The 27,695-nt window shown below is 41.5% G+C and overlaps 1 protein-coding gene across 3 annotated transcripts; it reads right to left on the bottom strand.

The window, feature by feature from the left end:
* Positions 1-8,811: 8,811 nt before the first annotated feature.
* Positions 8,812-19,304, bottom strand: LOC147015237 (gastrotropin-like). Of its 3 annotated transcripts, XR_015050248.1 has the most exons (5): positions 19,113-19,304; positions 15,553-15,725; positions 12,929-13,014; positions 11,526-11,615; positions 8,812-8,952 (listed from the first exon to the last, which is right to left on the bottom strand). XR_015050248.1 is itself a non-coding variant. In XM_085849809.1 (4 exons), exons 1-4 carry the CDS (start codon positions 19,183-19,185, stop codon positions 8,902-8,904), a joined length of 387 nt encoding a protein of 128 aa, XP_085705935.1. In that variant the 5' UTR covers positions 19,186-19,304; the 3' UTR covers positions 8,812-8,901. The 3 variants fall into 3 exon arrangements, 2 of the variants coding, with proteins under 2 accessions (XP_085705935.1, XP_085705936.1); XM_085849809.1 differs by lacking the exon at positions 12,929-13,014; XM_085849810.1 differs by lacking the exon at positions 8,812-8,952 and having other exon boundaries at positions 11,542-11,615; positions 12,894-13,014.
* Positions 19,305-27,695: the final 8,391 nt, after the last annotated feature.

Below are 27,695 nucleotides of genomic sequence, written 5' to 3'. Positions count from 1 at the left end.
TGTCAGTGGACTAACGTGCACTCCAAAGGGTTCCATGATGCAGCACCTTTCCTGTCTATAATCAGAATAATAGTTTAGACCGATCCCTGATTTGATCATTAATAAAACTTCGGAGACCACTCATTCATGAGCGTTCTGGCTGAAATGGTTACCACGTAGTGCTGCAAACAAACATGTAGTAGTCGTGTTTACCATGCAGTGCAATCTATGTACGACATAGTCTAGTCATACAATGAAGTACGGTCAACAAACCATGTAGTCATACCATGCAGTGCAGTCGTGTAGTACAGAACATGTAATGCAGTTGTACCAAAGACTATTTTGGTAAATGGTATGTGTTGCTTCCTTGCATGACGCTCAGCATTTGTAAGGATAGAGCATGGGCAAACAACGCTGGGAAGGCAATGGCAAACCACCCAGGATAACCCTTGCCAAAAAACTGCTTCGGCAGCACCAACGCTCTGTAAATAGAGAGTGCTGCAATGGAAACAAAATTTAGACTCTGTGTGGATTTATATGGGTCAGTGAACCGCTCAGTGGGTTAGACTATTTTGCATTGCTCTTGTAAGTGTGGATTCACTTTCTGTTTCTGAACAGGCAATGGCAAACCATCCACTTTATTCCTTACCTTGAAACTGTGCTGGCAGAACTGATACTGGAGTGAAGTGTGTTATATGGGTGTACGGGTGAGTTTGTTTATATTGTACTGCTACATGCAACTCCACTTATTGTGCTTTATGCTGTGAAATGCTTCCCCCTAGTGGATATATATTTTTAATACATATCGTCTTGTTTTTACGATGATCCAAATACCAACGTGGAGTTTGGACATGTATCACAAGCATGACGTATATGAGGAGTACCTTGCACTAATTACAAAGACATGAGCAGAAAAAGGACAAATCCACATAGTATGAGACATTTCAACCCAAAATCTCAGATTATACAGGGTGGGCCATTTAAAAAAAAAAATTTAAAAGGTGAATTTAAAAAAAAAATCATACCTTGACAATATTATGCAGTGACAGACATGAAATATATTTTTATAATATGAATATTTGTGCAATCCTCAAGTTTCAACATTCAATCCAAGTTCTCAATATGTCCTTCCCTCTGTTCAATACATTTTCTTTTATGTAGAAACAGGTTACCTACCAATCACTTTCTTAAAATGTAACTCCAAAACAGATCTGAAAAACGACATCTTTCAAATCAGCAATTGTGTTTAGTTTCAACTGAAACACTTTCCCTTTGGCTTGTTCCTATAAAATCGAGATGGTATTCACAGAATTCGTTCCCCATGCAGTCTTGAGAAGGACTTGGTACTCTTTCAGTTTTTTTTAAGGTTTTTTTTTTTTTTTTCGATCCAACCTGGCTGCCAGACCACATAACCAATGACATCATCTTTATCAAACGATATTTCCCATGGTTAGTTAATCAATTGCTTAAATTTTGCATTGATCGGTTAGGCGGGTTCTCCTACGAAGATTTTCTCTTCGTTCCAACATGGCTGCCAGACCATGTGACACATGATTGTCGTTTTTAATCAAACTTTATTTTGGCTGTGACAAACTTCTCCTTCATTGGATTGTCTTGACTGTGATGCAGACTATACAGGTAGAGAAACATAGGTTGCAACATGATCTGAGTAGTGCGTATCTACTATATCCACAAAAGTTCCGATCAAAATGCTATTATCGTAAATGTGATCCAGTAAAGAACCCGAGTCTGTGGTGGACACTTTCACAAGTTGTGAGAATCTTTTGGAGGAAATGTACTCGAGCTGGCTGTTGATAATTCATAATAGATAATCATTGAAGTTTCCCAGGACAACAGTTGGCATTGCTTTTTTTTTTTTTTCTTTTTTTTTGTATATTGTCGAGGATCGTATGAGAGCGAAAACACAATGCGCAGCAAGGGGGGCATGAGACAGGAGGGGATGAAGTGGGAAGGACAAAACAGTGGGGAACAGAGACATTAGGAGCTTGATAGAAAATGTTGGAAAGCTTGATAGAAAATGGTCCAGGACGGGCAAGAATGTTGTCATTGGAAGGTGCGGACGTTGGTTGGATGAAAATTGAGGATTTCATAAATTTTGCCTATGTTGACCTCAAAAATAATTGGTGGTTGAATTCAATGACCAAATGTGCAAATCCTCTTCAAATTAAAAATTAATCAGATGAAAATTGACAATTTTAGAAATATGTCCGATGTTGACCTCAAAAATAGTTGATGGTTGAATTCCGTGACTTGATATGCAAATCCTCTTCAAATTTCTTGTTAATTGAATGAAAATTGAGGATTTTAGAAAATTGGCCAATGTTGACCTTTGGCCGATCTTGACCTCAAAACAGTGACCGCTATAGGACATGGTCATGTAGTAATGTTTCAATTTCCTCCGCTGAACGGTTTTTGATATACGCTCTTACGCCTAAGTCACATTTGCTTTACGGCGAGGATACGGCAGCCGTACGCCCTCTGAATTGACAGAAACGTGCTTTGATTGACAGAGTTTCTGCGGTGGCCTCAGGGTGGCCCTACGCCATTTGGCTATATTTTACAGGCCGTAAGGTCGCCATGGAATTATAACGCGGAGTTATAACTTTTTTCATTTCTACGTTCGCCGTAGCAATTCGACAAGCCGAAAAAAAAAAAATGGTAAAAAAAAAATTAAAAAACTAACCCATTCGTTACCGTCCGTCGCCGTATAATTGTTAGTGGCCGTAGATTTTGGAGACCCCACGGCCGTCGTGGCAAATGTGACCTAGGACTTAACAAAATGCAGACACGTACGACGTACTTGTACTACCGATCGCTTAACCCCGCTTTTCGCTTCGTGAGTGCAGGGTAATTATTGACCAGTGGTGATGGCATCTGGGAGGGAAGGTGAGGGTGGGGGTGGGGGGGGTTCAGTTCTGTGACTGATAAGGTGATTAGTAAAGTTTTCCATCAGCCAAGCGAGACATTCGTTCGAGGTGTGGGATGTGGTTCCATTTTGTTTAAACCACAGATTCTCATTATATCTCACCCTGTTCCATCGGTAAGCCTTCAGCATGTGAAGATAACGATCTGATGTCACATTTACTGCCGTTTCGGTATTTTCGGTCTTCAAAAATAGGGTTCGTAGAATTGTGAAGATCTCAATCCACACCAGACGGTGATTTTCGGAGAAGGAAGTGAGGCTTCTTCATGTTCTTGTGTCTTTTCTGATCCTCAAAATCTACAATGCTCTTTATTGATCATCTCATTAATGTAAATATGACTCTCAGCAGAGAAAATTGTCATCGATTCTTAGATCTTCATTTTCCAGTGCTTCAGAAAGGTGGTTACACAATCCATCCATTGTGACAATACTCTGTGCAGAGCATTGGTGCTGCTGTAGCAGTCTCCTTGGCTATTGGGCATCATCCTGGATGGGTCGCCACTCCGATACAGGATACCAGCAAGCTGGAACTCATTTCGCCAACCTCGAAAGGATAACAGGCAGAGTCAACCCCACCTGTTATTAATTCAACTGCTGAGTGGGATTTGAACTCAGGATCCTAGGATCCCAAGCCCACCACCCTAACCATTGAGCCAACACCTGGAAAGTTCCTGGAAAATCTGAATTTGTCAGGAAAATCCCAACATCTTTCTTCGGTGTTCCTCATCCTGATGTAATACTCATTCCCGTTTCAGCTGAGAGTCGTCTTGTTGATTTGCCTGGATTTCTCTCCATGCGTTACTGTGCAGGTTCAATAGTCTTGGGACACGAACTCCAACATGCCATCCTGAGCAGTCCTTATTCGTGTTTTTTTAATTATCATTACCTTTCATCTTTCACACTCATACCATTATTGTTTTGTAAGCAGGTACAATGTACATGGCATGCTTTGAATCTTCTCTGAAATTCTCTCTCGACTCTGTTCAGTCGGTGACCGTTTCAACGTAAGAATAAGATGTGCTTCTCTGTTAAATTGCCCCCATTATTTTCAATACCGAAAAAAAAAAAACCCATTTGTCACAGGCAATCTAAGGAAATTTGAAATATATTCACAATCATATTATTAAAGGAAATCTCGGCATCATCAAATATTACCCTTCTTTATTTCCACCTTGTAAAACGAGCTCTGTCCACAGATTGGTAATATCAAACAAGCCCGTCTTGATATTTTCACACTTGCTCTCGTGGCCAAAAATATTGGCAGCCTTGCACTTTTTACCCCACGGGGTCTTCCACCCCATATCCACGGGGTCTTCCACCCCACGGGGTCTAAGTGCCGCTCGCGTTGTCTCTTTTTTTTGTGTACAGTTCATTTGTCTATTTCTCCATTATTCGTGAAGAGAATTCCATGAAAATCGACAGGAATATACTAGACACATGTGCGCAGGCATTAACTGAGCCCAAAGTGCGATGCTGGCCCTTCGGGCCAAGGAACGGCCCATTTTGGCCCATTTTCTTAAAATTATTTCTCGGTTATTAGTGAACGGAACCGAACCAACCTTGACAGGTATATTCTAGAGACCATTCCCCAGGCATTAACTGAGCCCAAAGTGCAATTCTGGCCCGTTGGGCCGAGAAACGGCCCTTTCGGTCCATTATCTTAAAATTGTTATTTCTCGGTTATTCGTGAAAGAAACCGACCAAACTTGACAGGTATATTTTCGAGGTCACTCTTCAGACATTAACTGAGCCAAAAGTGAGATTATGGCCCTTTGGGCCGACAAACGGCTCTCTCGGCCCATTTTATTAAAATTGTTATTTCTTGGTTATTAGTGGACGGAACTGAACCAAACTTGACAGGTATATTCTGGAGACCATTCCCCAGGCATTAACTGAGCCAAAAGTGCGATTCCGGCCCTTTGGGCCAAGAAACGGCCCTTTTGGGCCATTTTCTTTAAATTGTTAGTAAAAACAAAACGATTTAAATGTGCTGAGCGATGCACAACACAAAATTAAGTCGCAAATGATATGAAACTCGCCTCACTCTTGTGAGGTGTTCTGGTTTATTTTTCTGATGCGATGAAAATCTTACCAAATTTCAAAACTATCTGTCGTCCGTGCTGTCGCTCACCTGAGAGTTGTACGAATGAACTCCCACGGGGTATGTTCACAATTCAAACTTGTTTCAAATAATGCATCATTTCTTCAGGAGAATTGTTAAAATTTTAAAAATGTTTTGGTATCCATATATGTATTTCTTTGGTTTGCAGTGGAATAAAACAAAAAAAGCTGAAAAGAATTATTAAATCTTAGCTTATTCCAAACAAAAATCCTAAAATAGCCTGGACTATATTAATGGCACCTTTTTCGAAGTAGAATTAAATTTCAAGCAGGTGATTCTCCTTTACTTTGGAATTGAACTCACCTATGGTGAATTGCAGGTGCCTGCAAAATAAAAATCACTCATTCAACCAGTTTGAATACAGAAAAGGAGTCATTCTGCTGTTTTGTCACTGTGTGTACAATGAGCATGGAGAAAAGAAAGAAAACCAGAAAATTGTCTGAGGAGGTCAGACACAAGATTGTACCAAAGTATGGACAATCTGAAGGTTACAAGTCAATCTCCAGAGACCTTGATGTTCTTGTGTCCATGGTATGCAATGCCATCAGGAAGTTTAAGGCCCCTGACACTGTAGCTCACATCCCAAGACATGGCAGCAAGAGAAAAACTTGATCGAACATTGCAGCGAAGGATTGTTCGAATTGTAGAGAAAGCATCTCGATCAACTGCCAAACAGATTCAAGTTGACCTTCAGATACAAGGCACGACAGTTTCAACTCGCACCATCTGTCGCCAACTCAATGAAAGGGAGTTCTATGGTAGGAGAGCCAGGAGGACCCCACTGCTGAGAGAGACAGACATAAGAAAGCCTGACTGGAGTTTTCCAAAACACATGTGAACAAGCCAAAATCCTTCTGGGAGAATGGCCTGTGGTCAGATGAGACCAAATTAGAGCTTTTTGGTAAAGCACTTCATTTCCATGTTTGCAGAAAACAAAATGAAGGCTTCAAAGAAAAGAACACCTTCCCTACAGTCAAACATGGTGGAGGTTCAGTGATGTTTTGGGGTTGCTGTGCTGCTTCTGGCACTGGGTGCCTTGAATGTGTGCACGGAATCATGAAATCAGAAGATTACAAAGGCATTTTTACCAGGAGATTACCAAGATTACAAAGTCTTGCAGCAGAACAATGACCCCAAACACACTTCAAAAAGCACCCAGGAATGGTTCCAAGACAAAACGCTGGACTGCTCTGAAGTGGCCAGCAATGAGTCCAGATCTAAATTCCATTGAACACTTGAGGGGAGATCTGCAAACAGCAGTTGGGAGAAGGCACCCTTCAAATCTGGGAGAACTGGAGCAGTTTACACAAGAAGAGTGTTTGGCCAAACTGCCAATGGAGAGATGTAGGAAGCTCATTCATGGCTCGAGGAAGCGCTTCACTGCAGTTATTTTGTCGAAAGGCTGTGCTACCAAATATTAAGTCTCGGGCGTCAATAATTTTGTCAATGCCATTTCTTTTTATTTTCTGATGTATATATATATATATATATATATATATATATATATATATATATATATATATATATATATATATATATATCTGATATATTAAGTTCTCCATCAAAAACAAAGGTTTTGTAATATCAACAGTGAAATAAAGAATTGTGGAAACCAAATACTTTTGTCAATTTCAACTTATTTTTGGAGAAAAAAAAGTGCACGGGTGCCAATATTTTTGGCCACAGCTGTAAATGTTTGCTCAAAAGCAAAACTATTAAAATGAACTCCGTTGATTCATAATCGTCAATCACTGATATATGGCAAGATCGCTCGGTTGGTAGAGATAGTTCGTTTGACTTGATCAGTTATCTCGTCTTGGATTTAGTTCCCCACCGTGATGATGGTGATGATTGATTGGATGATGATGATGGATTGGTGGTATGATGATTGGATGATGACTATCCATGCCGAAGGGAAATCCTGGTGGATTCATAATTCTTCCCAAAGTGTCTGCTCGGCATGAAGTGAATGGGTTTTATAAATGAGTCCAAACGTCACTATGATCGAATGTTATTGACAAAAGACTTCAATAACATTTAATGGATTGGCAACTCATGTGGCATCCGCTATTGGTATTGAAAAAGGCCTTAATCATAATCATACCAAAGGTCTAAACTACCACAGTTTAAGGGCCCAAATCCAGAATGACCCAAAATGCCAGAGCTCATCGCCCAATTCTCACTCATTCCCTTCATTACTTCCTACCCATCAAGCAAGAAAAATTCATAATTCAGCACTCGATGGTCAACAAAGATCACGTGTGCTCAGTTGAGCATGTGAATGATGCACCATCTTTTACACCACCCTATCTAACATGTTACATGAGTTATTTGTGTCCTGATGTTTGCTTGTGTTTGTGTCCTGACGTTCTTAAAAACAGTGGACTAAATTTACAAAAGGTGTTCAGTGAGAATCTTGCTAACGCATGCCTAACCCTTAAACGCTGACAAAGACATCGTTGTAAGTGCACAGCTAATCGCCCATCTAAATAGCAATTTACGAAGTGAGATAAACAGCCGATTAGTTGTGCGTGTCTAAACAGCCGATTTGCCTGTGAAACACCACAGTATATCCAACACCCTATTGAAATGATGCACTTGCATAGAATCGTAATGCCACAGACAATTGTTGGAGGGGATTCAGAGCATTGATCCTCATCGTAAGTTTATCCAGGTCTTCTTGCACTAGATTCAGCAACCAACAAAATTATTCCTTTGAGAGTCCATAACTCCAAATAAATTTGATGTTGTCATACTTCACCAGATGATTGTGTCGATCTCGAAGATTCTCAATGCACGTGAACTGCCCTATTCCTATCCTCTTCTCCCTCTTGAGCTAATTCAAGCAAACGTCCCATGTAAACTACCAATTATAAGCCGTGCAATGCTTGCTTCAAGGCCTTAATTGTACTCTTAAACATGCCCTTGCAAACGTGTAAAGTTTCTTTGCTATTTAAATGCTTGTGACGAGGTTTTGATCGCACATTAGATAAATACTCTTCAGCGAAAGGTGACTAACTTTGAACGGTTGATCATTGCACGATTAGCGATTCTACACGTGTCTAACTCTTAAACGCCTTTCGTAAATTTGGCCAACAAAGTTTCCTGTTTGGAATAATTTTCAATTTTGTTTGACGACCACACAGACAGACAGAAACAATTATCTCACATCTCTCTTCACATGCGTGATTGGGATGAGATACCGTACAATTTGCCGAATCCAGAGCCAAAGTACTGCTAAACTGCAGGTTCGTGTTCCAATTCATATTCCGACTCATGTTCAAAATAAAACATTCATTTGAAATAAAGTAGTCCCTCGGTCATAGACTGTTTGTAGACAGAGTGAACAAATTGCTTAACTCTGCTTTTTACTTTACGTGCTTGGGATAATGACCACAACCCACGTATGAGGTAAAGTGGTCAAGTCAACGACCATGCTCAGATTACACATACAAGTGAAACTACTATGGTGTGCTCATCCTGCCCTAAACATGCAGAGGAAACGGCACTAACAGCACGTGCACTCCGAATGAACACTTGAACTCTTGGCACGGTCTACAAAGGTCATTCTTGGTGTTATAAATGAAATGATGCAACACTATGTACATAATGTGTGATCTGGTACATGGTGAGTTGAACATTTCACTTGGCCTTTATCATGTGTTGCAAATGTTGCGAAACATTTCTGCATACCAGAGACTGAACAACTCCACCTTCACTTAGACTACCAGCCATAAGCTAGCTGTGGTATGACAAAAGTTGCGAGTCCAATTGTTCAAAAGTTTTATTGTTCACGCATGTCTGCTTGTACCCTGTACGGGAATGCATGACGGCCGTCCATTTGACGTATTTCACATCACATCTTCTTGAAGATCCTCTTGTAGGTGACACCTTCACATTCAGATATCTGCAATGATAAAGCAAGAAAATTGCTCATAAATGTGCCTTTATAACAGCCCGCATTGCTCTGTATGTGCCTTCTGTTTCGTTGTATTGTACAAAATACCTGAAATATTTCATTTTGTCTTTGGTTCTGCTAATCACAATCGAACAAAGGGTCATCATACATGGCTTGTTCAAGAGTGGAATACAGTGCAGTCCATTTAAATGGACTTTGTTCAATACGGGACTTTAAAAATTGACTTTCGAAATGACATATGAACACAAACGAGGCCTTTCACGCATGTTCCTCGTGACTCGCTTCCACCAGCTGGGACACTTTTAACCTGCCGTCGATAGCATGTAATGTGCAAGTCAAATCGTCTTTCTAAACATAATTTTCAGCATTTAAATGAAAAAGTGGAAACTTCAAAATGGTTGACCGCAATTGTCTTGTTCCTGGCTGCAAATCGAAATCACGGGAATATATAGAAATACCTGCGGATGTGAGGTGTCGAGTTTCCACTATTTCCTGTTGGGGAAATCTGCCTGGTACATCTGGCTTCCATGGAAATATAGCTGGCACAAGCATTGTGTATTTTCATGTCATGAAGATGTCCTTTGTCAAAGAGTTGGTCGGCATTACTTTGTTGGTAATGACATACGGCATCGTCTTTCCAATTGCAGACGCCCATTAAATAAATAACCAAGCCTGTCATGTTCACATGAGGAACTCCCGCAAGGATCAAAGTCCACTCTCTCACAGTGACCATCGAGGGCTTGTATAAGGTTCTTCAGGCCTCGAACCAGTCCAAATTGTCGAGAGGCTGTCGTTTAAGAAGCTGCAAGATCTCAGCCCTGTCAGCAAAGTTGAGAAAGTTCTCCAAATCTTTCATTGTGCAGAGGGTCTCAGGTACTTTTCCAAGTATTCTTGACTTCTTTTTGAAGGTTTGTGAGCCAGTTTAGCTAACAATCCTTATCTCGCGTGCCCAAAATATTTTAGCGTGCCGTAACGGGCCACTGTCGGTCGGGGTTCAAAAGTCTGTATTACCGATGTCATCTTTGCACTTTACTCTCACAATTCACGGAGTTAACATACAGTAGTAGTGGCATGGCAGGATAATTCAGGTGTTGGCCAAAGCATGATTTTTCTCTGAGCGAGCTGGTTATGTATTTGGGTTCCCTCATGTGTCATCTAATCCGATGAGAACTGTCATGCATGTCATCCTTCAGCTAGAAAAACTAGATGTCCTGTTTGCGTTCAGCTTGTGGCTGTTAAAGATTTGCATGGTGTCTTGGCAAAATCCCCTGTGTATCAGTTATAAATGAGATACAAAGTTAATTGGTGGGGCATGCTTGCACACTGCAAGCAACTACTCAGGTGTATCCTCCGTGCGGACATAATAAATATAAGCTTTATATACTTGATGAAGTGGATTCTGGTTGCATTTTACAAGCAGCTAAATTTAGTGATTAGAATGAGCTCTTTATTTAAAAGTTTACAGTGATAGTAATGTTATGTAAATATTGCAAAGGTTGTAAAATAAGAGGTGGAAGAGGCATGTGTTGGCATTGCCAAGCAACTATATGGAGTGCAAGCAGCATTGTCCTGGATCATGTGGCCTGCTATGAGCAAAGCGAGTCTGTACCGGCCGACTTTTATTCACGGATGTTTTCGCTTATGGACGCTTTCCGATGGTTTTGTAATTTCTGCAGTGATGGTGGCGACCAGTTGCAGCAGTGTGCAAAATTTCTGCTTTCTACCCCACTTTGAAGGTACTAAACGTTTATACAAATATTGGTTTGTGAGTCAGTGGTTCTAAAGCTTTATATATTAGAATATTAGGTGATAAAAGGGATGTGGATGTTATTACATGGATTCAAGTTACAGGTAACAATGGGAAATTATTAATGAATGAACAAACCCATTATTTTGATGTTCACCAATGGCACAGACGAGCCAAAATCCCAGGCTAAATAAAAATGTTTTGTTATTTTTACAGCATCAAAAAGGCTCATTGTCTGTCTGTCTCTGTCTGTTTGTCTGTCTGACACACACACACACACACGACTGTTGGACGAGACAAATTCAGCCTCTGAGCTTGGGGGAACCACCATCAATTCTCGGTGCACTATGGGTACCAACGATGCCACAACAATGGCACCGCCTTTCTCGCTGCACTCGGTGGGGCATTTGCTGAGGAGGAATTTGTTCCTCCCATGGATGCCAAATTATGGGGATTGTCTATGCTCTTATCCTTTTAAATGCTGAAGGTCAAGTAAGGAAGCAGCATGTACCATTTTTTAAATCTTTGGTATGACTCGGCCAGAGTTCGAACTGCCAACCTCCTAGACTCAGAGCAGATGCTCAAACCATTATGCCACCAAACTCCTTAGAACTTTAATATGTATATCCCTCATCTCTATCTAATTTCATATGTTATCTCCTGCATGGCATGTGGATACGCTTGTTTGTCCTGAGAAAGATCCACGAGCCCACCTATTTACCTTCTCTCAAATACATGTGTGATGGAGTCACCAAGCAACTCTACATTTCTCGTCTCCAAATTAGTAAGATGTAGGAAGAGTGCAATGGCTTACATCTATGAGCTTTCCACCAACCACCTCAGATGTGCGTGACATCTTTGCCATTTTGGTGATCAGTTTGCCACCTTCTGCAGTGATCATACCCTGCAAAGTGCAGAGGGATGGGGAGATTGATGAAGAAAATGTTTCGAGAGCACATGAGGTATATACATTATCTTACCATTCAATATCCCCAAAGTAGCTTATAAGGCAACCAGCAATTAAATAGTCTGCACTGCACATATACCAGGACAAAAGAAAGGCAAAGCTTGGATTTAAAAAAAAAAGTAACCTAATTATAATTTTGCTGAAGTCGAAAAAAAATATCAAAACTAACTCAACTAAATACCGTAGTGAAAAAATGTATATTTATTTCATTTCTGTGAAGGGCGGCTGTCACACCCTTTATTGATATTTGGCTTAAAGCTTGTACATACATCACTTGCATGACAAAGACATTAATAGACATCATTGTGCGTCAGTATTATTTAAAAGGACATTGCGATGCTGATGAATGATTGTGATGCTGGTGTTAGCCCTGGTTTAGAATAGGTACACCATATCCCTGCATGTCGTAAGAGGTGACGAAAAGGGTTGGCATCAAGAAGGGGCATCCAGCCATAAACTATTGTCTCAAAAAGGGAACCATGATGAGGACAATTATATATGGGCAGGGTACAGCCCGAAGTACCCCGTGGGGGTCCTCACCCCCTCATCAAAAATCAAGGTGGAGAACCTGATCGAAGCAAGGGAGAAATTACTCCATTCATGGCGACCAAATGTCTGATGCTCCACGTGGAGATCACTTTCTGAGGTTTGGGACGTGGAATGTAGGGACAATGACAGGGAGATCAGGAGAAGTGGTTGAAACATTGGTTGGAAGAAGAGTGGACATATGTTGTGTGCAGGAGACATGATGGAAGGGAAGTAGTGTGAGAATGGTGAAGGGTAGGCAGGGACAGAAGTACAAGTTTCTGTGGTAAGGGTGCCCAGAAGGTGAGTATGGTGTTGGTGTCCTGTTTTTTTGAGGAGTTTGTAGACAGTGTGGTGAGTGTGACTCGAGTGAGTGAAAGGATGATGATGGTGAGAATGGTGATTGGTAAGCTCTGAGAATGTCGTCATCTTGGGTGTTGGTCAGAGCGATGAAGAGAAGGACAAGTTCTGGTGTGTGATGGAGAATGTGAAAGATGAGGAAGTTGTGGTAGGAGGAGACTTGAATGGACATGTGGGAAGTACAGACAGTTTTTTGTGGGAGTCCATGCGGGTTACGGATATGGTGTGAGGAATGGAGAGGCTGAAAGGATCTTGGAGTTTGCTGATGGAGCTGATTTGTTGATTTGTAATACTCAATTCCAGAAAACGGATAATAAGCTTATTACATACACACGTCAGGTGGGTCGATGACAATTGTTGACTACCTGGTGGTGCATAGGCGAGATGGGGGAAACCTCCGGGACAAAGGCGATCCCAGGGAGGAGGCTGTTTGACAGCACCACTTGGTTGTCTGCAACATAAGGATGAAAGGTGCGAGGAGAACTCAGCGGGTGAAGTACCAACCAAGGATGAAGGTATGGAGGTTGAAAGAGGTGACAGTGGAGGAGGCATTAAGAGAGAGGTTGAGTTTGAAAGTGATTGGATGTCAATGAAAGATAGTCTGTTTAGAGTTGTTGGTGAGATATGTGAATGGACAAAAGGACTGCTGATAAAAATTGAAACATGGTGGTGTGACGAAGTTGGAAAGAGGATTAACAAGAAGAGGAAGAAGTTTGAGGAGTGGCAGAATGTGAAGGGTATGTTGGCAGAAGAGGCAGTGTATGAAAGTTGTAAGGAGGCTGCAAAGAAAGAGGTAGTGAAGGGGATGGAGGCACATTGGAAAATGCTCGGATGACGTTTGGATTTGGAAGAGGGTCAGAGAGCAGTATTTGGGATTGCAAAACAGACAGCGAGAGAAAGGTGTGATGTGATGGAGGTGAGTTGCTTGAAGGACAAAGTGGGACAAATCATTGTCGACCCAGATGGAAGAGATATATGGAAAGGCTGAATGTAGAGATGGAATGGGATAGCGACATCGAGAGCAACCCAATTTTCAGACCGGCAGAGAAGATAACTGAGAAGGAAGTCGAAGCCATAAGGGCAATGAAGAGCAGGGAGGGCTGATGGGAGTTGTGGGAGATATGTTGAAGACAGCGGGAAGTTGGGGTGTGAAGAGAATGACAGATCTGTAATCTGGTGGTGAAAGAGGGACGCATTACAGTGGATTGGGAACTGAGTACCCTCGTCCCTCTGTACAAGGGTAAAGGTGACCCTCTGGACTGTGGCTCCTATAGAGCAATAAAGGTATTGGAAAGGGTGTTGGAGAAGGTAAAGATTGACGAAATGTAGTTTAGAGCTATGCCAGGAAGAGGAACGACAGATGCGATTTTTATTGTAAGGCAGTTGCAGAAGAAGTACATGGAGAAGAGGAAGAAGTTGTTTTTTGGGTTTGTTGATCTGGGGAAAGCATTTAATAGGGTTGCATGTGAAGTTATGACATGGACATTGAGGAAGTTAGGAGTGGAGGAATGGTTGATCAGAGTAGTGATGGCCATGTACGAGAGGGCGTGCACACCTGTATGGACGAAGGACGGGAACAGTGGTGAGTTTGAGGTGAAGGTGGGAGTGCACCAGGGGTCGGTACTAAGTCCACTACTATTTGTAGTTGTGATGGAGATGCTGGCTCAGAGTGCAAAGGAGGGTTTACCATGGGGGGAGTTGTATGCAGATGATTTGGTGTTGATTGTGGGGAGTAGGGATGGACTGAAGGAGAAGATGAATGAGTGGAAGGAATGTATGGAGACAAAAGGTTTGAAGGTGAATATCAGAAAGACGAAGGTGATTGTAAGTGGTAAAACATGTGGTGAGGTAGAAAGGACTGGGAAGTGGCCGTGTGCTGTGTGCAGGAAGGGTGTCAGAGAGAACTCCATTCAGTGTACAATGTGCGCTGAGTGGGTTCATCGAAAATGTAGTGGTGTGAGGGGGTCATTAACCAGTGTGGCAGCTACATTCAAGTGTAAGGTGTGCATAGAAGGAGCTGCAGATGAAAGAATTGTTGAGTTGGATCTTGGAGATGGCGTGAAGCTGGAAGGTGTGAAAACATTTTGCTACCGAGGAGACATGCTGAATGGAGAAGGTGGATCAGACTCGGCAATGGTTGCTAAGAGTGAGATGTGCATGGAAGAAGTTTCGGGAACTCAGTGGTGTGCTGACGAGGAGAGGAGTGTCGTTGAATTTGAAGGGATAGGTGTATGCTTCATGTATGTGTGAGGAGTACAATGCTTTATGGGAGCGAGAAATGGGTAATTAACTTAGAGCAGCAAAAAAGGGTGGAAATGAGAATGGTTCGGTGGATGTGCGGAGTATAGTTGAGAGAGAGAAAGACAACTGATGACTTGCGGAAGACGATGGGAATAGAGCCTGTGATGGATGTTGTGAAGAGAAACAGGTTGAGATGGTTGGGTCATGTGTTGAGGAAGGATGAAAGTGACTGGGTGAGAGGAGTGTTGGAAGTAGAGGACGGGGAAGACCGAGAAAAACTTGGCTTAAGGTGGTGGAAGAAGAAATGTGGGCAAGGGGATGAAGAAGGGGAGATGCAGAAAATATGGTGAAGTGGAGAAGGTTGTCATGGGGCCCACAAGGCTAACTCCCGCTTTAGCAGGGGAAAATGGCCTTTAAGATGCCTGTTGTATCACTACACAATGGATAAAGCACAGATGGAATATTGAATTATGAACCTGGGCTCCCTCCAGGTATTCAGATGGGAATCCAAACAAACAAACCCCAAACAAATCTACAATGAATCCTTCCATCCCCAAGCTCGCTGATAAGCCATGGGGTTGAGATGGGAACACCAAACAGGCCAACCCATTCCCTTAATTCCAAGAATCAACTTTTCATCCAACTTGAGAAAGACAAAAGGAAAAGCAAACATCTTCCAAAAAATATTTAATGCAGCATCGACAGTGAAAACAAGAACACACAGACTGTTAAACTTGCAACGCCTCACTTTAGCCTTCTGTCCATTAGCCAGCTCAATTTCGTTCTCTTGGCCCACAGTGATGGTGTTGGAAAATGTCTTGGCAGGGTTGTGGACGGTGATGGTGAAGGTATCCCCTGAGCTTGTGATTTCAACACTTTGTTTTTCGGTCTTTGCCTTAGCAATCTTCTCCTCTTCTACACCTGTATAACAGTTGGATAGAAAAAAGATGTTTTGTCCAGTCAAGGTACAGCGAGTTGTTCCTAAAACGTCGGGCAATTTTGTTTGTTTTTTACATTGCTTGAAGGCTCCTTGAGAAGGTTTCACATGAATCACAAATACACTAAAGATAATTAAAGACATTGGTATAGTCTTACAATTGTCCGGCAGGATGGCGTGCAGAGGTAGTGGAGTTAACTTCAAGCCATCTAGTCTGGGTTCACTTCTTGCCCCGACTATTAAAACTATCACAGGCAACGCATTACATCATAAAGTGTACCGTCCCTCAGATAGATGTTGAACCGAGTGTTCCTCTGCCAGCATTAGCTGGTGGACGTTAAAGATCCCACAGTACTTTTCGACAAAAAGTATGTGAGTTTGTATTGGCACCCTGGACAAATTCCAAATTGCTGCTAGTTTCAGTCGAACGTCATGCTTGGACCAAGCATAGCATAGGTTAGGTATAGTATGGGAGCATGTGCCGGAGTAGCGCGTCGCTGCGTCCACTTTCCATCGGTACTCCAGGGCCCTCCGTCTGGCCATCCCCATATCCTATCCAAGCATACTGGCTCTTTAAAGCACCGACTCCAACTTCATGGGAAATGGGATAAGGAGAATGATGTTAGTCGACAATGGGCAACTCAACACAGTAAATTGGATTTGAATTCGGAATTGCAGATTTATGAGGAAAATGCTAAGGTTGTAACAATAAATAGGCCACCAAATTTGGTTTTGTTTTCAAAGTCGAGACTCATGGAAGAACTACAACACAGAAATAAAACTGGAAAGAGGGAACCACAAAAAGGATAGAAGGATAACAACAGAGAGACACTTGGAAAAAGAATGGGTGAGGGGAAGAATGAGAGTAAGGGGAAGAGGAAACAAAGGGGGTGAACAATCTCGATAAAAGCTCAAACACAGCAACAAGGGACTGAAAGGACAGTGAGGGAAAACCATAGATAACCATGGAAACGGGAATGTGGGTGAAGGGAGAGGTGAGACACAATAACCTTGAAAAGTAGGGTTGGGCTTGGGGAGAGTTAATGAGAGGAGAAAAGATCATTTGGTATGGATGGGGGTTGATCTGACAGCCATCTTGAAGTCATGAAGGGATGAATGAGATTGAACAGATTGAGGAAGTTGGTTCCCCAGGCCAGAAAAATCCAGTACAGAACAAAAGTAAAACTGGGATGAAAAAAATTAACCTAATTATATTTTTGCTAAAGTTGAAAACAATGATCAAAATTATCTCAACTAAATGGTGAAAATGAAAAATATCGTTTTTTAATTTATGTGAAAGGCTGTTTCCATTTATTTATCTTCGGTTCGGGGAAAGCTTGTGCCTACAGTACATCACTTGCATGGCAAAGGCATTAATAGATATCATTGTGCTTCAATATTAATTAAAAGGACATCAGTAGACAATGGATAAACACAGATGAAATATGGAATTATGAACCTGGGGTTCCTACAGGTATTCAGATGGAAATACAAAATTGATTGGATGCTGATTAATGGAACATGTCCTTCAATCCTGGAAAATCTCACCATCTCATCTTGTCACTCTGGAAGGATCATAAAACGAACCCACCTGTCGATTTCCATTCTTCGCCACTGAGAAAAGGTTCAGTCTCTTGAACTTCTAAGCCTCAACATCTCAGCCATGACTTTATCAGGCTGGCCTCCGAAGCCAGATTTCAGACTGGGCATTCTTGGAAAATCAGATGACTCGGTCGACGAGGAGTTTGTTCATAGCTCAATGCAGTAGTGCTCTCTCCAATGGCATGGTGCACCAGCATGACATCCATCTCTACTGGATGCTGTGGCATATAAAGCTCTCAAAACGATTACACTCCACCATGACATTGTTTTCACATTGAAGACAAGTCAGTGGTCTCTGTTTTTTAACAGTTCTTCACAGATATTGCTCCCTCTACTCTCTAAATCCTCTGACCCTCCCCAGCAAATCCAGGTTGCATGCATTCTTCTGGTAACCCAATCCTTTTTAAACTTCCAACATACAAGCTGACTGTACACCTCAACAACTTTGTTCTTCCGCTCTCATGTCTATGAAACTATCTTCGAGAGACCATTCTTTCCCACTCTTCCCTCCAGGGTTTCAAGTAGGCAGTGCACTGCCACCTCATGTCATCCTCCATCCTGAGACATTATTTTTGTTGCCCCCATTAAACCCCCAAGCCAATTTGCTTACTTGCTTGTTTAATTGTTTCCTCACCACCTCTCTTTTTTTTTTTTTTTTTTTTCTTGTTCTTCATCCCTTTGCCGATTGTGCCCGATTATTGCCCCACTACCCCAAAGTCAGTTCAACTCTGCTCTTTCATGGGCCTCATACCGATCGAGAGATAAAACCTGTCTGTGATCTGGGACCAGTAGGCCCACGCTTAACAAATGCCAGATTCCTGTTTTAATCAATTATGAACTATAAATTCCTGTTTTAATCAACATCGGGCATTGTATCAGCGGCACAGCCGCACCCTCAGCCAGTGGTACTACCCCGCAGTCTCGTGCAGCATCCAAAATAAGGAAGTGTCAGCTGTATCCCCATTGCTTGAGATGAGGTGAACACATCATTTCACAATAAGATGGAATACTCAGTAATTTCAAAACATGTTGGGAAAACGCATAAATTCCAAACAAGGTGGAATACTTGACATCATTTTGATACCACATAGAACTCTAGTTCACGAAAAATAAAGTTTTTTAACCGTATTGAAATCAGACTCGATCACCAAAGAAAGCTCAAAATTGCTTAAAGGAATTTATAACCACATTGTGAGGACTCAAATCTGAAGTATTTAAATGTTAATTCACAAGAATAGCTTGCATTAAATGATAATCACGTCTCTGTAATGTCTCTGTCTCTGGAAGGTGCTAGCATTTTACTTCGGGCGATGAAAAACAAGCAGAACTAGAACGGCACTCGGCAGAGTGCATACCTCCGCCAGGATAACCAGTTTACATTTTGTATCCCACTGATAGGCTGGATCTGGGTCCGAACCTGAACCAAAATCAAATCAATTTGTTATTGTCATCTACCTAGCTCGTCCACAATTTTTTGAAATATCGTGCGATATATCGTTTTTGACCACATCTCTCAATGGTGAAGAATCAGCTCGAAAAATAAAAATTCTGGGATCCAGATCTTCACCAAAATCTTATCACTCGGTCCTTATCACACACTCCAACAAGTTTCATTCAAATCCGTCCATAAATTTTTGAGATATCCTACTCACAGACAAACATACGGGGATGAAAACATAACCTCCGTTCACCCTCAGTGGCAGAAGTAATAATGAATTGGATGAAAATGAATAAAAAATATCTCTCCGTCGAAGTAGTAACAATCATACCCATCTTTCTCATGAATGCTTCAAAGTTATTCTGGCTCTCCAGCTCCCATTTTCCGACAAGTGCAGAAGTCATAGTTGCAGGAGAGTTGCTGCGGCAAGAGAGGAGATTGCAGTGATGGAGGTGGGTGCGGAGGCAAAGAAGTTGTGCCGACTTGTATTTATGTAGCCTGAGTAACTGAGTCAGCACAGATAAGGCATCATATCATCTCACATGGTTTTTGACAACTGATGGTGTGTTTATTTATTATTATTTCAGTTGTAATATTTTACACTCTTAAGTATCACTGGGGGATTGAAGGGTGCTGTTTATTGGATTTCAATTCGATGTTTATTATCCAGTTTTGTAACTGCGGTTGATCAGACTTTAGCCTCATGGCAAAAGTAAGTGGGAACTATTTGCGTGACATGTTACATGGGCAAAGGCCAAGGACGCACCATTGTTTTCCTGAGATTAGGCTCAAACTGTTGGGCATTATCCAGTCAACACTGAGGAATAGTGTTCTTGTTTTTTAAAGTTGGCTTGAAATGCAAATGTTATTGCAATCAGGGATGTCGGCGACGTCACAAACATTTAGTTCGTGATCCTTTCTGCAAGTACTCAACAGTGATTGTAAAACCTGAGAAAGCAGTATGTGGGTAGGTGAACTTATTTTTCCACTTCTTAAAGGGTCATATATATATTACCCATACACATGGTGAATTGGAATGATGCATATACATGGAGTACATACATAGTCCTAATGTTGTGCTGTATTTTACATCACATTTTACTTTTGTTCAAAGCTTGGTGTTGGCTTAACGGTTAAGGTGGCTGGCTTAGGATCTTAGGGTCTTGAGTTTGAGCCCCTGTTGTGCCGTTGACATAACACCAGGTGGGTTGACTCAGCCTGTCATCTTTCTGAGGTTTTCAAAATGAGTACCAGCTTACTGGTAGCAGGTGCACCGCATCAGCGGCACAGCTGCACTTCCAGAAAATGATGCAACCAGCAGCTTCAAGCTGCATGCGAAGGTAGTACTTTGAGGGGTAATGTGAGTTGGCTGGTCAATCGGGGGATGAAATCCATTAGAATAAAAAGTGTTAACAAGGTCATCAGTGGGTTGATGATGAGAACAATATTAAATGGGATAGGTGAAGAATGCAGATGTGAGATTGAAGGTAGGAATGCAATTAGCATAACATTGAAGATAAGTAATTTGAAAAATCTTACCATAATGGAGCAAATGCGGATGTCACCAAAACTCCAAAATTGACTTGTGGCGGAAATAGTGCCACCCTTGGTGATAGCCAGTATTACAAATAATGTTCCTTTGTTTTTGGATGTAGAACATAAAATGTGATTAATAAAAGTTCTTTCAAAAATGAGAAAAATTATAGAGTGCATGTCTCAGACTGTGCCACAGCACATTGCCCACATAAGGTGGGCTGAGAAGGGTACTCCTGCCCTCCAGGTGTGTCCACGAGTGAAGTTAATGGGGGCATGGATAAGGCATCGGCAAGATGGGTCAACTGGCAAGTTTTGTATATTGTATTGTCTTGTACCTTTCATTTGCAAGATATATTGTGTCTGATCTGGCTGATAGTTCTGGCTGCCAGACCGTGTGTCCGATCAAGTTGAAATTTAAAACATGTATTCCCCATCATAACTAGATCATAATTTTGAAGTTTTACGTCAATTGACAAAGCAGTTCCAGAGAAAACATTATTTAATATTCTCCTCAATCCAATATGGTGGCCAAACCATGTGACCAATCACTTACTCCTTAAAAACTTGAACACCCAAGGCTTGGGGAAGAATTGTGTGAAGTTTCCTCTCAATCAGTCCAGCCATTCTGGAGAATAAGATTTTTATTGGTTTATAGGATAAATCCAACATGGCTGCCAAACCATGTGACCAATGACATCATATGTGTGAAACTTTTGTTCCTCAAGGATAGGTGGTCATCCTTGTAAAGTTTTATCTTGATCTGTTCAGCCACTTCAGAGAAGAAGATTTTTGAAGGCTTTAAAAAAACAAAAACACAACATGGTTGCAGAATAATGTGACTGATGTCAATAAAATCTTTTCTGTGGACCATTTTATCCTGATGACCCTCAAATTTTTTTATACTGATCAGACGTAGCATTCTACAAACGCAATATGACGTCATAACGAAAGCACCTATGACATCATAAAAAAATTCACACATTCCCCATGAGGAGGACTTGCCATGTGCCAAGTACTTGCCGTACTTCAATTTTTTTCCTTGATGTGGTTTCAAAGATAGTAGTCCAAAGTTTTTTTTTTTCATTTTTCTGATATGGCTGCCACACCATGTGACCTGTGATGTAATGATCAATAAAACATTCCACATGAGTAGTCATTCCTTCGGTGAAAATTTGTCTCGGTCGGAGAAGCAGTTGCGGAGAAAAACACCAAAGTTCTGTGTGGACAAACAAACAAGCAGTCATAGACTGGTACTTACGAAATCGTCAACTTGACCTCTGACCTTGTCTAATAAAAGCTGTCTCCAGAGAAGGTAGCGACGCAAACCAGAAGTTTCTACGATGATTCTGTACCAAACCATCAAAAATCGTAATGTCGACCGAAGCAAAAATCTCCATTTCTCCACGCAATTATTTAATATTATTTTATCAAAGTCACAAAACCGTAATATTCGGCCATCCACCAACAATCTTGACATAATCCGATGGCTTAGCGAGTCAGGCATGCGACGATAACCTTTATTGGGATAAAAAAAATGAGTTTTAAACACCGTCAGCGCGCACACGCAAAACCTTTACGTGACTCGACGCCGCCTCTGCTCGAGCACGCTGCACCACGTGACGACCCGTGACTCGGCGAGTGAAATTTTTTTTATACAATCTTAAAACGTCTCCAAAACATCCGATTTTTTTTTTTTTTTTTTTTTAACCAGAATTTCGACAACCGAGTTTTAAGTGTCCGAAGCCATCGCAAAAACCGAAGACAAAATTAAAATCGAAGCTAAAACGAACTCGTAAAGTTGAGCGAATCAAAAATCTCCATTTCGCCACGCAATTATTCAATATTATTTTATCAAAGTCACAAAACCGTAATATTCCGCCATCCACCAACAATCTTTACATAATCCCATGGCTCAGAGAGTCAGGCATGCGACGATAACCTTTATTGGGATAAAAAATGAGTTTTAAACACCTTCAGCGCGCACACGCAAAACCTTTACGTGACTCAACGCCGCCTCTGCTCGAGCGCGCTGCACCACGTGACGACCCGTAACGCAGCGAGTGAAATATTTTTTTATACAATCTTAAAACGTCTCCAAAACATCTGATTTTTACCAGAATTTTGACAACTGAGTTTTAAGCGTCCTAAGCGATCGCAAAAACCGAAGACAAAATTAAAATCGAAGTTAAAATGAACTCGTAATGTCGAGCGAAGCAAAACTACTCCATTTCTCCACATGAATTTACGGAATTATGTTTGACCTCACCGTGACCTTGACCTTTGACCGATTTTGACCAAAATCTAATCAGCACAAGCCATCACCCTCCTGAATCACGTGGTGTAATTTGACATTGGTAGCTTCTTCCGTTCTCGAGTTATCGTGCCTACAACCAGACACACACATACACAAACAAACACACACAAACAGATGACGGAAGTCATCAATATACTTAGGAAATCTTTAGATTTTGTAAGTAACAAATGAAAAATCACTCAGAGTGACAACTTGGCGGAATGGAATGGCACACCATCGAGAACATACCTCCGCCAGGCTGAATAGTTTACAATTTGTTTGCCACTGATAGGTCGTCCACCAGACGGTTATCTCCTTGGGTTTACCTTCGTGTGGGTACCTGGAATGTCCTCACCTGAAGCGAGGATGATCACCTGTCTCTTATCATCTGAGCTCAAGCCTTTGGACATCGGTATTACAACAGAGGTTCGGACACCAGATTGCGGTGAGAACATGATGGGTGGCTCCACCTACTATTGGTCTGGTTGCTCTGATGGTTACCATGCCCAAGGAGTTGCTGTGTCCAAGAAGCTGACTCCAATGATCATTTAGGTAACACCGGTCAACAAGTGCATTATGAGACTGAGGATTCGTCACTCCTTGGGTGTCATTTCCCTTGTCTCTGTATATGGTCCGATTGAGGCGAGTGATCTCGCCGTGAAGGATGCATTCTATGCCACGCTCGAGTCTGTAGTTGATCATTGCCCCAGGCGAGATACTCCGAGTCTTGGGAGATTTCAATGTATCAAGTGGGACTGATAGGGATGGCTATGAGACATATGCTGGTCCCCATGGGTCTGGACCTGTGAACCAGAATAGCACTAAGTTCATGGACTTTGCAAGAAGTCATGGACTTAGGGTGGCTGGTTCATGGTTTCAGGGACAACAGGCTCATCGCTGGACTTGGTATTCAAACGCTGGCGATGTGGCAAATGAGATTGACCATGAGTAGGGAAAGAATACTGGTTCTGGCTCACTTTTCCCCATGTAAATGAATGGGGGATTTTCAGCCATGAAATTTTTCTTTTTTTTCCCCTAAAAAAATAAATCCCCTTTTTAGCCCAAGGTATATTTATTTGTCTCCCCTTTTAACCTGGAGCCTGGTGTTGGCTTAGTGGTTAGGGTGGCGGCTTGGGATCCCAGGGTCCTGAGTTCAAATCCCGTTGGCTGCTGAATTAACACCAGGGGGTTGACTCAGCCTGCCATCCTTCCGAGGTCGGCGAAATGAGTGCCAGTGTACTGGTCCCGGTGTATGCCCCGGTTAGAATAGGTGTACCATATCCCTGTGTCGTAAGAGGCGACCAGGGTTGGTGTCAGGAAGGGCATCCGGCCATAAAACATTGCCTCAAGAAAAAGCCAAACCCCTGCACAGCAGGGAAAAATGGCTGTAAAAACGGTCATTTTTTTATTTCCCCTTTTAACCGAGGGGCTCTCTATTCAAATAGCCCATACAACAAGATAAAGATTTGTTAAAGGTGATTCTAAAGAAATATCTGAAACGCCTAAGCCCCGGGGCACTCTCTATTCAAATAACCCATACAACAAGATAAAGATTTGTTAAAGGTGATTCGAAAGAAATATCTGAAACGTCTAAGCCTCGGGGCACTCTATCAAATAACCAATGCATATTGTTTAGCTCACTCATTGAACCTATAAACATTTGTTCATTCTCAAATTCCTTCAATAGTTTAATTTTATTTGCACAATAATCCCCATCTAAAATATTGAAAAACAAAACATTTGAATCTTTATATTTTTTAAGATACCCCTTTTGTGCCATTACGAAATGATAAACTTCTCTTAATGATCTCATCTGGCCACCGCCCGAGTTGCAAATCATTTTTGTACATAAACCATGCCATAAAAAAAGTTTTGTTTCAAATGTTTTCAGTTCATGCCGTGAAAATGAGGAAGTGTTTTTTTTGACACGGCCGTGCTGTGTGAATGAGGAAGTGGTTTTGGACTGTCATGCTGTGAAAAAATAGGAACTATTCTGTGAGACAAGGTCTCGTGTTTATATTTTATCTCAGAACACGAACTGAAAACATTTGAATCAAAACTTTTATGGCGTGGTTTATGTCCAAAAATGATTTGCAACTCGGGCGGTGGCCAGATGAGATCATTAAGAGAAGCTTGTCATTTCCTGTGCCCACACCCAATGATTAAGCAATCTCCTCATCGTTGCTTTATAAGCGGTTCGCCAGACAAAGTTTCTGCCAGACGGGGATTTTCATTTTTACAACTGAGGCATGGACGATCTTTCTTCCGATGAAGCCAACAGCCCACTACAGAGTTGGTAAGTTTGTGTATGCTTTTCTCTTTGAACGATGAAGCAAATGATTATTAATTAAATCATGATAATTCTGATATATATATATATTTTTTCCCTGACAGGGCATTGGAAGAAATTGAGTTTACATATCACGACGTGGTTCATGAAATTAATACTCTTATTGAAGAGATCAATGATTTTAGAAGAGAATTGAAAGACATTTACAATGAGTGGCATGAAGTCTTATCACGTCCTCTCATCTCGAAGGAATTAAACCAATGGTGAGACACGTGTGTGTGCCTCTCTCTCTGTCTGTCTTTCTACCTACCTCTCTCTGCTCTTATTGAAGAGGCCAATGATTTATAATGACTGGTCTCTGATCTCGAATGAATTAAACCAATGGTGAGGCACGTGTGTGTGTGTCTATGTGTGTGTGTATGTGTGTGTGTGTGCGTGTGTGTGTGTGTGTGTGTGTGTGTGTGTGTGTGTGTGTGTTGCTTTCCCTGTCTGTCTCTTCATCTATACCCTTGACTTATTATTTTTTTTTTCAGCACTATCGCACAACATCAGCTGTTGAAGCAATCTTGTACAACACATGATTTTCTGGAGGTAAATATTTCTGAATTATTATTAATATCACTCGTACAACACATGATTTTCTGGAGGTAAATATTTCTGAATTATTATTAATATCACTCTCTCTTTAGAATGTCGCCTTTATGTTGGTTGCATCATTAGTTTGGACGTGGTTTTGTCAGTACACTGGAATTCATTTTATTGACCTTGAAAGGATGACAGGCTCCTGGTGTGTTAATTCAGTGGTCAACGAGGCTTATTCATATTACCATGTAATTATCTTTATAGAACCTAATTATTATCCACTTTTTGTTTCAAAACAGAATATGGTGTCTGAGTTTCGAAATCACAAGACATCTGAAGAAGATTGCTGGGAAAGATTATACATTTTCGCAAATGAATATTTAATATTTTCAATATTAATAAATTATATTTGTTTTGTTTACAATTACTTTGATTCTGAATTACAAGAAAAGAATAAAAGAGATGTAAAGGGGGGGGGGGTTGGGGGGGTAGGTGCGCTCCCCCAATGACCCATCACCCCCTCATCCCATCCCTCCCCTCCCCATGTGTGTGTGTGGGGAAGGGTGGGGGGTGGGATGAGGGGAGGTGGTGGGTCAAAGGTGGGGGCGCACAGGGGGGATGAGGGGGTGGGGCTTGTGTGGGCGGGGCTTGTGTGGGCGGGGCTTCGGTGGGGGCTTGTGTGGGCGGGTGTGTGTGTGGGTGGGGCTTGTGGGCGGGGGTTTATGTGGGTGGAGCTTGTGTGGGAGGGGGTTTATGTGTGTGGAGTTTTGTGTGGAGCTTGTGTAGGCAGTGCTTATGTGGGAGGGTTTATGTGGGCAGGGTTTATATGGGCAGGGGTTTATGTGGGTGGAGCTTGTGTGGGAGGGGTGAATGTGGATGAGGCTTATGTGGATGAGGTTTGTGTGGATAAATGGATGGGTGGAGAGATGGGGGGATGGGTGGATGAGTGGAGCTTGTGTGGATGGGTGGATAATTTTTTAATTAAATAAACATGTTGTGTGTGTGGGGAACTAATTAACTAATCACTAATTATGTGAATATGATGAATATGGGTGGAGCTTGTGTGTGGTTTGTGTGTGTGGAGCTTGTGTGGAGTTTTGTGTGGAGCTTGTGTGGAGCTTGTGGAGCTTGTGTGGGGTTTGTGTGGGGTTTGTGTGGGCGGGGGCTTCGGTGGGAGGGGCGTGTGTGGGCGGAGTCAAAAAGGGGCGGAGTCAAAAAAATTTCAATTTATTGGAGCTAGGGGGGGTGTGTGGTGGGGTTTGTGTGGGGTTTGTGTGGGCGGGGCTTGTGTGGGCGGGGGCTTGTGTGGGTGGAGCCAAAAAGGGGCGGAGTCAAAAAATTTCAATTTATCTTTGTCTTTTGTAATTCTTGTGAATAAAATGAACCTAAAATCTCTTCCCCTTCCAAATCATATATCTTATAAGTCCAAGGAACCGTATCTATTACATCAACAATTTTATAAAGCTCGTTGGTCCATCTTTTCGTATAACCTTTTTCAAAATGAGATTTCCACCTATATATTCTTACGATATCACCAACTTTGAACTTAGGTTTTCTGACATTAATCTCTTTTTCATATTTTAATTTTGTAAATGTTTCTGATGGTTTCATATTTGTTGCCGTGTGAATCGTGTCATTATACTTATCCACAATATCCTGAATAAAAGATGACCATTGTTGTGAACCGAGTTGTGTGAATTTTTTATATAGTCTCTCTTTTAAGGTACGATTAAAACGTTCAACAACAACTGCCTTCCCTTCATTAAAGGTACTGTATAATGTAATACTGTTATTTTTTAGAAAATTCATAAATGTCTTGTTATAAAACTCTCTACCCTCATCAGTCCACAATTTTTTAGGTTTTCTCTTACTTTTATTAAATATCTGTTGAAAAGCTAACATAAGAGTATTACCTGTTTTGTTTTTTAAAGGGACAACCCACACATATCTACTCCTCAAATCAATAACGGTTAAAGCATACTTGTGACCCTTATCATTATTGAGTTCAATCAAATCAGCAGACCAGATATAATCTACTTCCTTGGAATAAACTTTCCTTCTCTGAAACTTTGTGAATATTGGTTTATGTAATTCATCAGCTAATTGCTCTTCAATCTTAATGACATCATTAGAGCTTACAAGTTTTTTGAATTTCCAAGTCCAAGTTTCAATTTAGCACTGATCATCTTCTTCACAATGAACCGATCAACTTT

Source organism: Eptatretus burgeri, chromosome 12 (genome assembly GCF_056783735.1).
Source record: "Eptatretus burgeri isolate ZD-2024b chromosome 12, Ebu_testis_v1, whole genome shotgun sequence".
NCBI lineage: Eukaryota > Metazoa > Chordata > Myxini > Myxiniformes > Myxinidae > Eptatretus > Eptatretus burgeri.
This window is presented reverse-complemented; position numbering and strand designations above follow the sequence as displayed.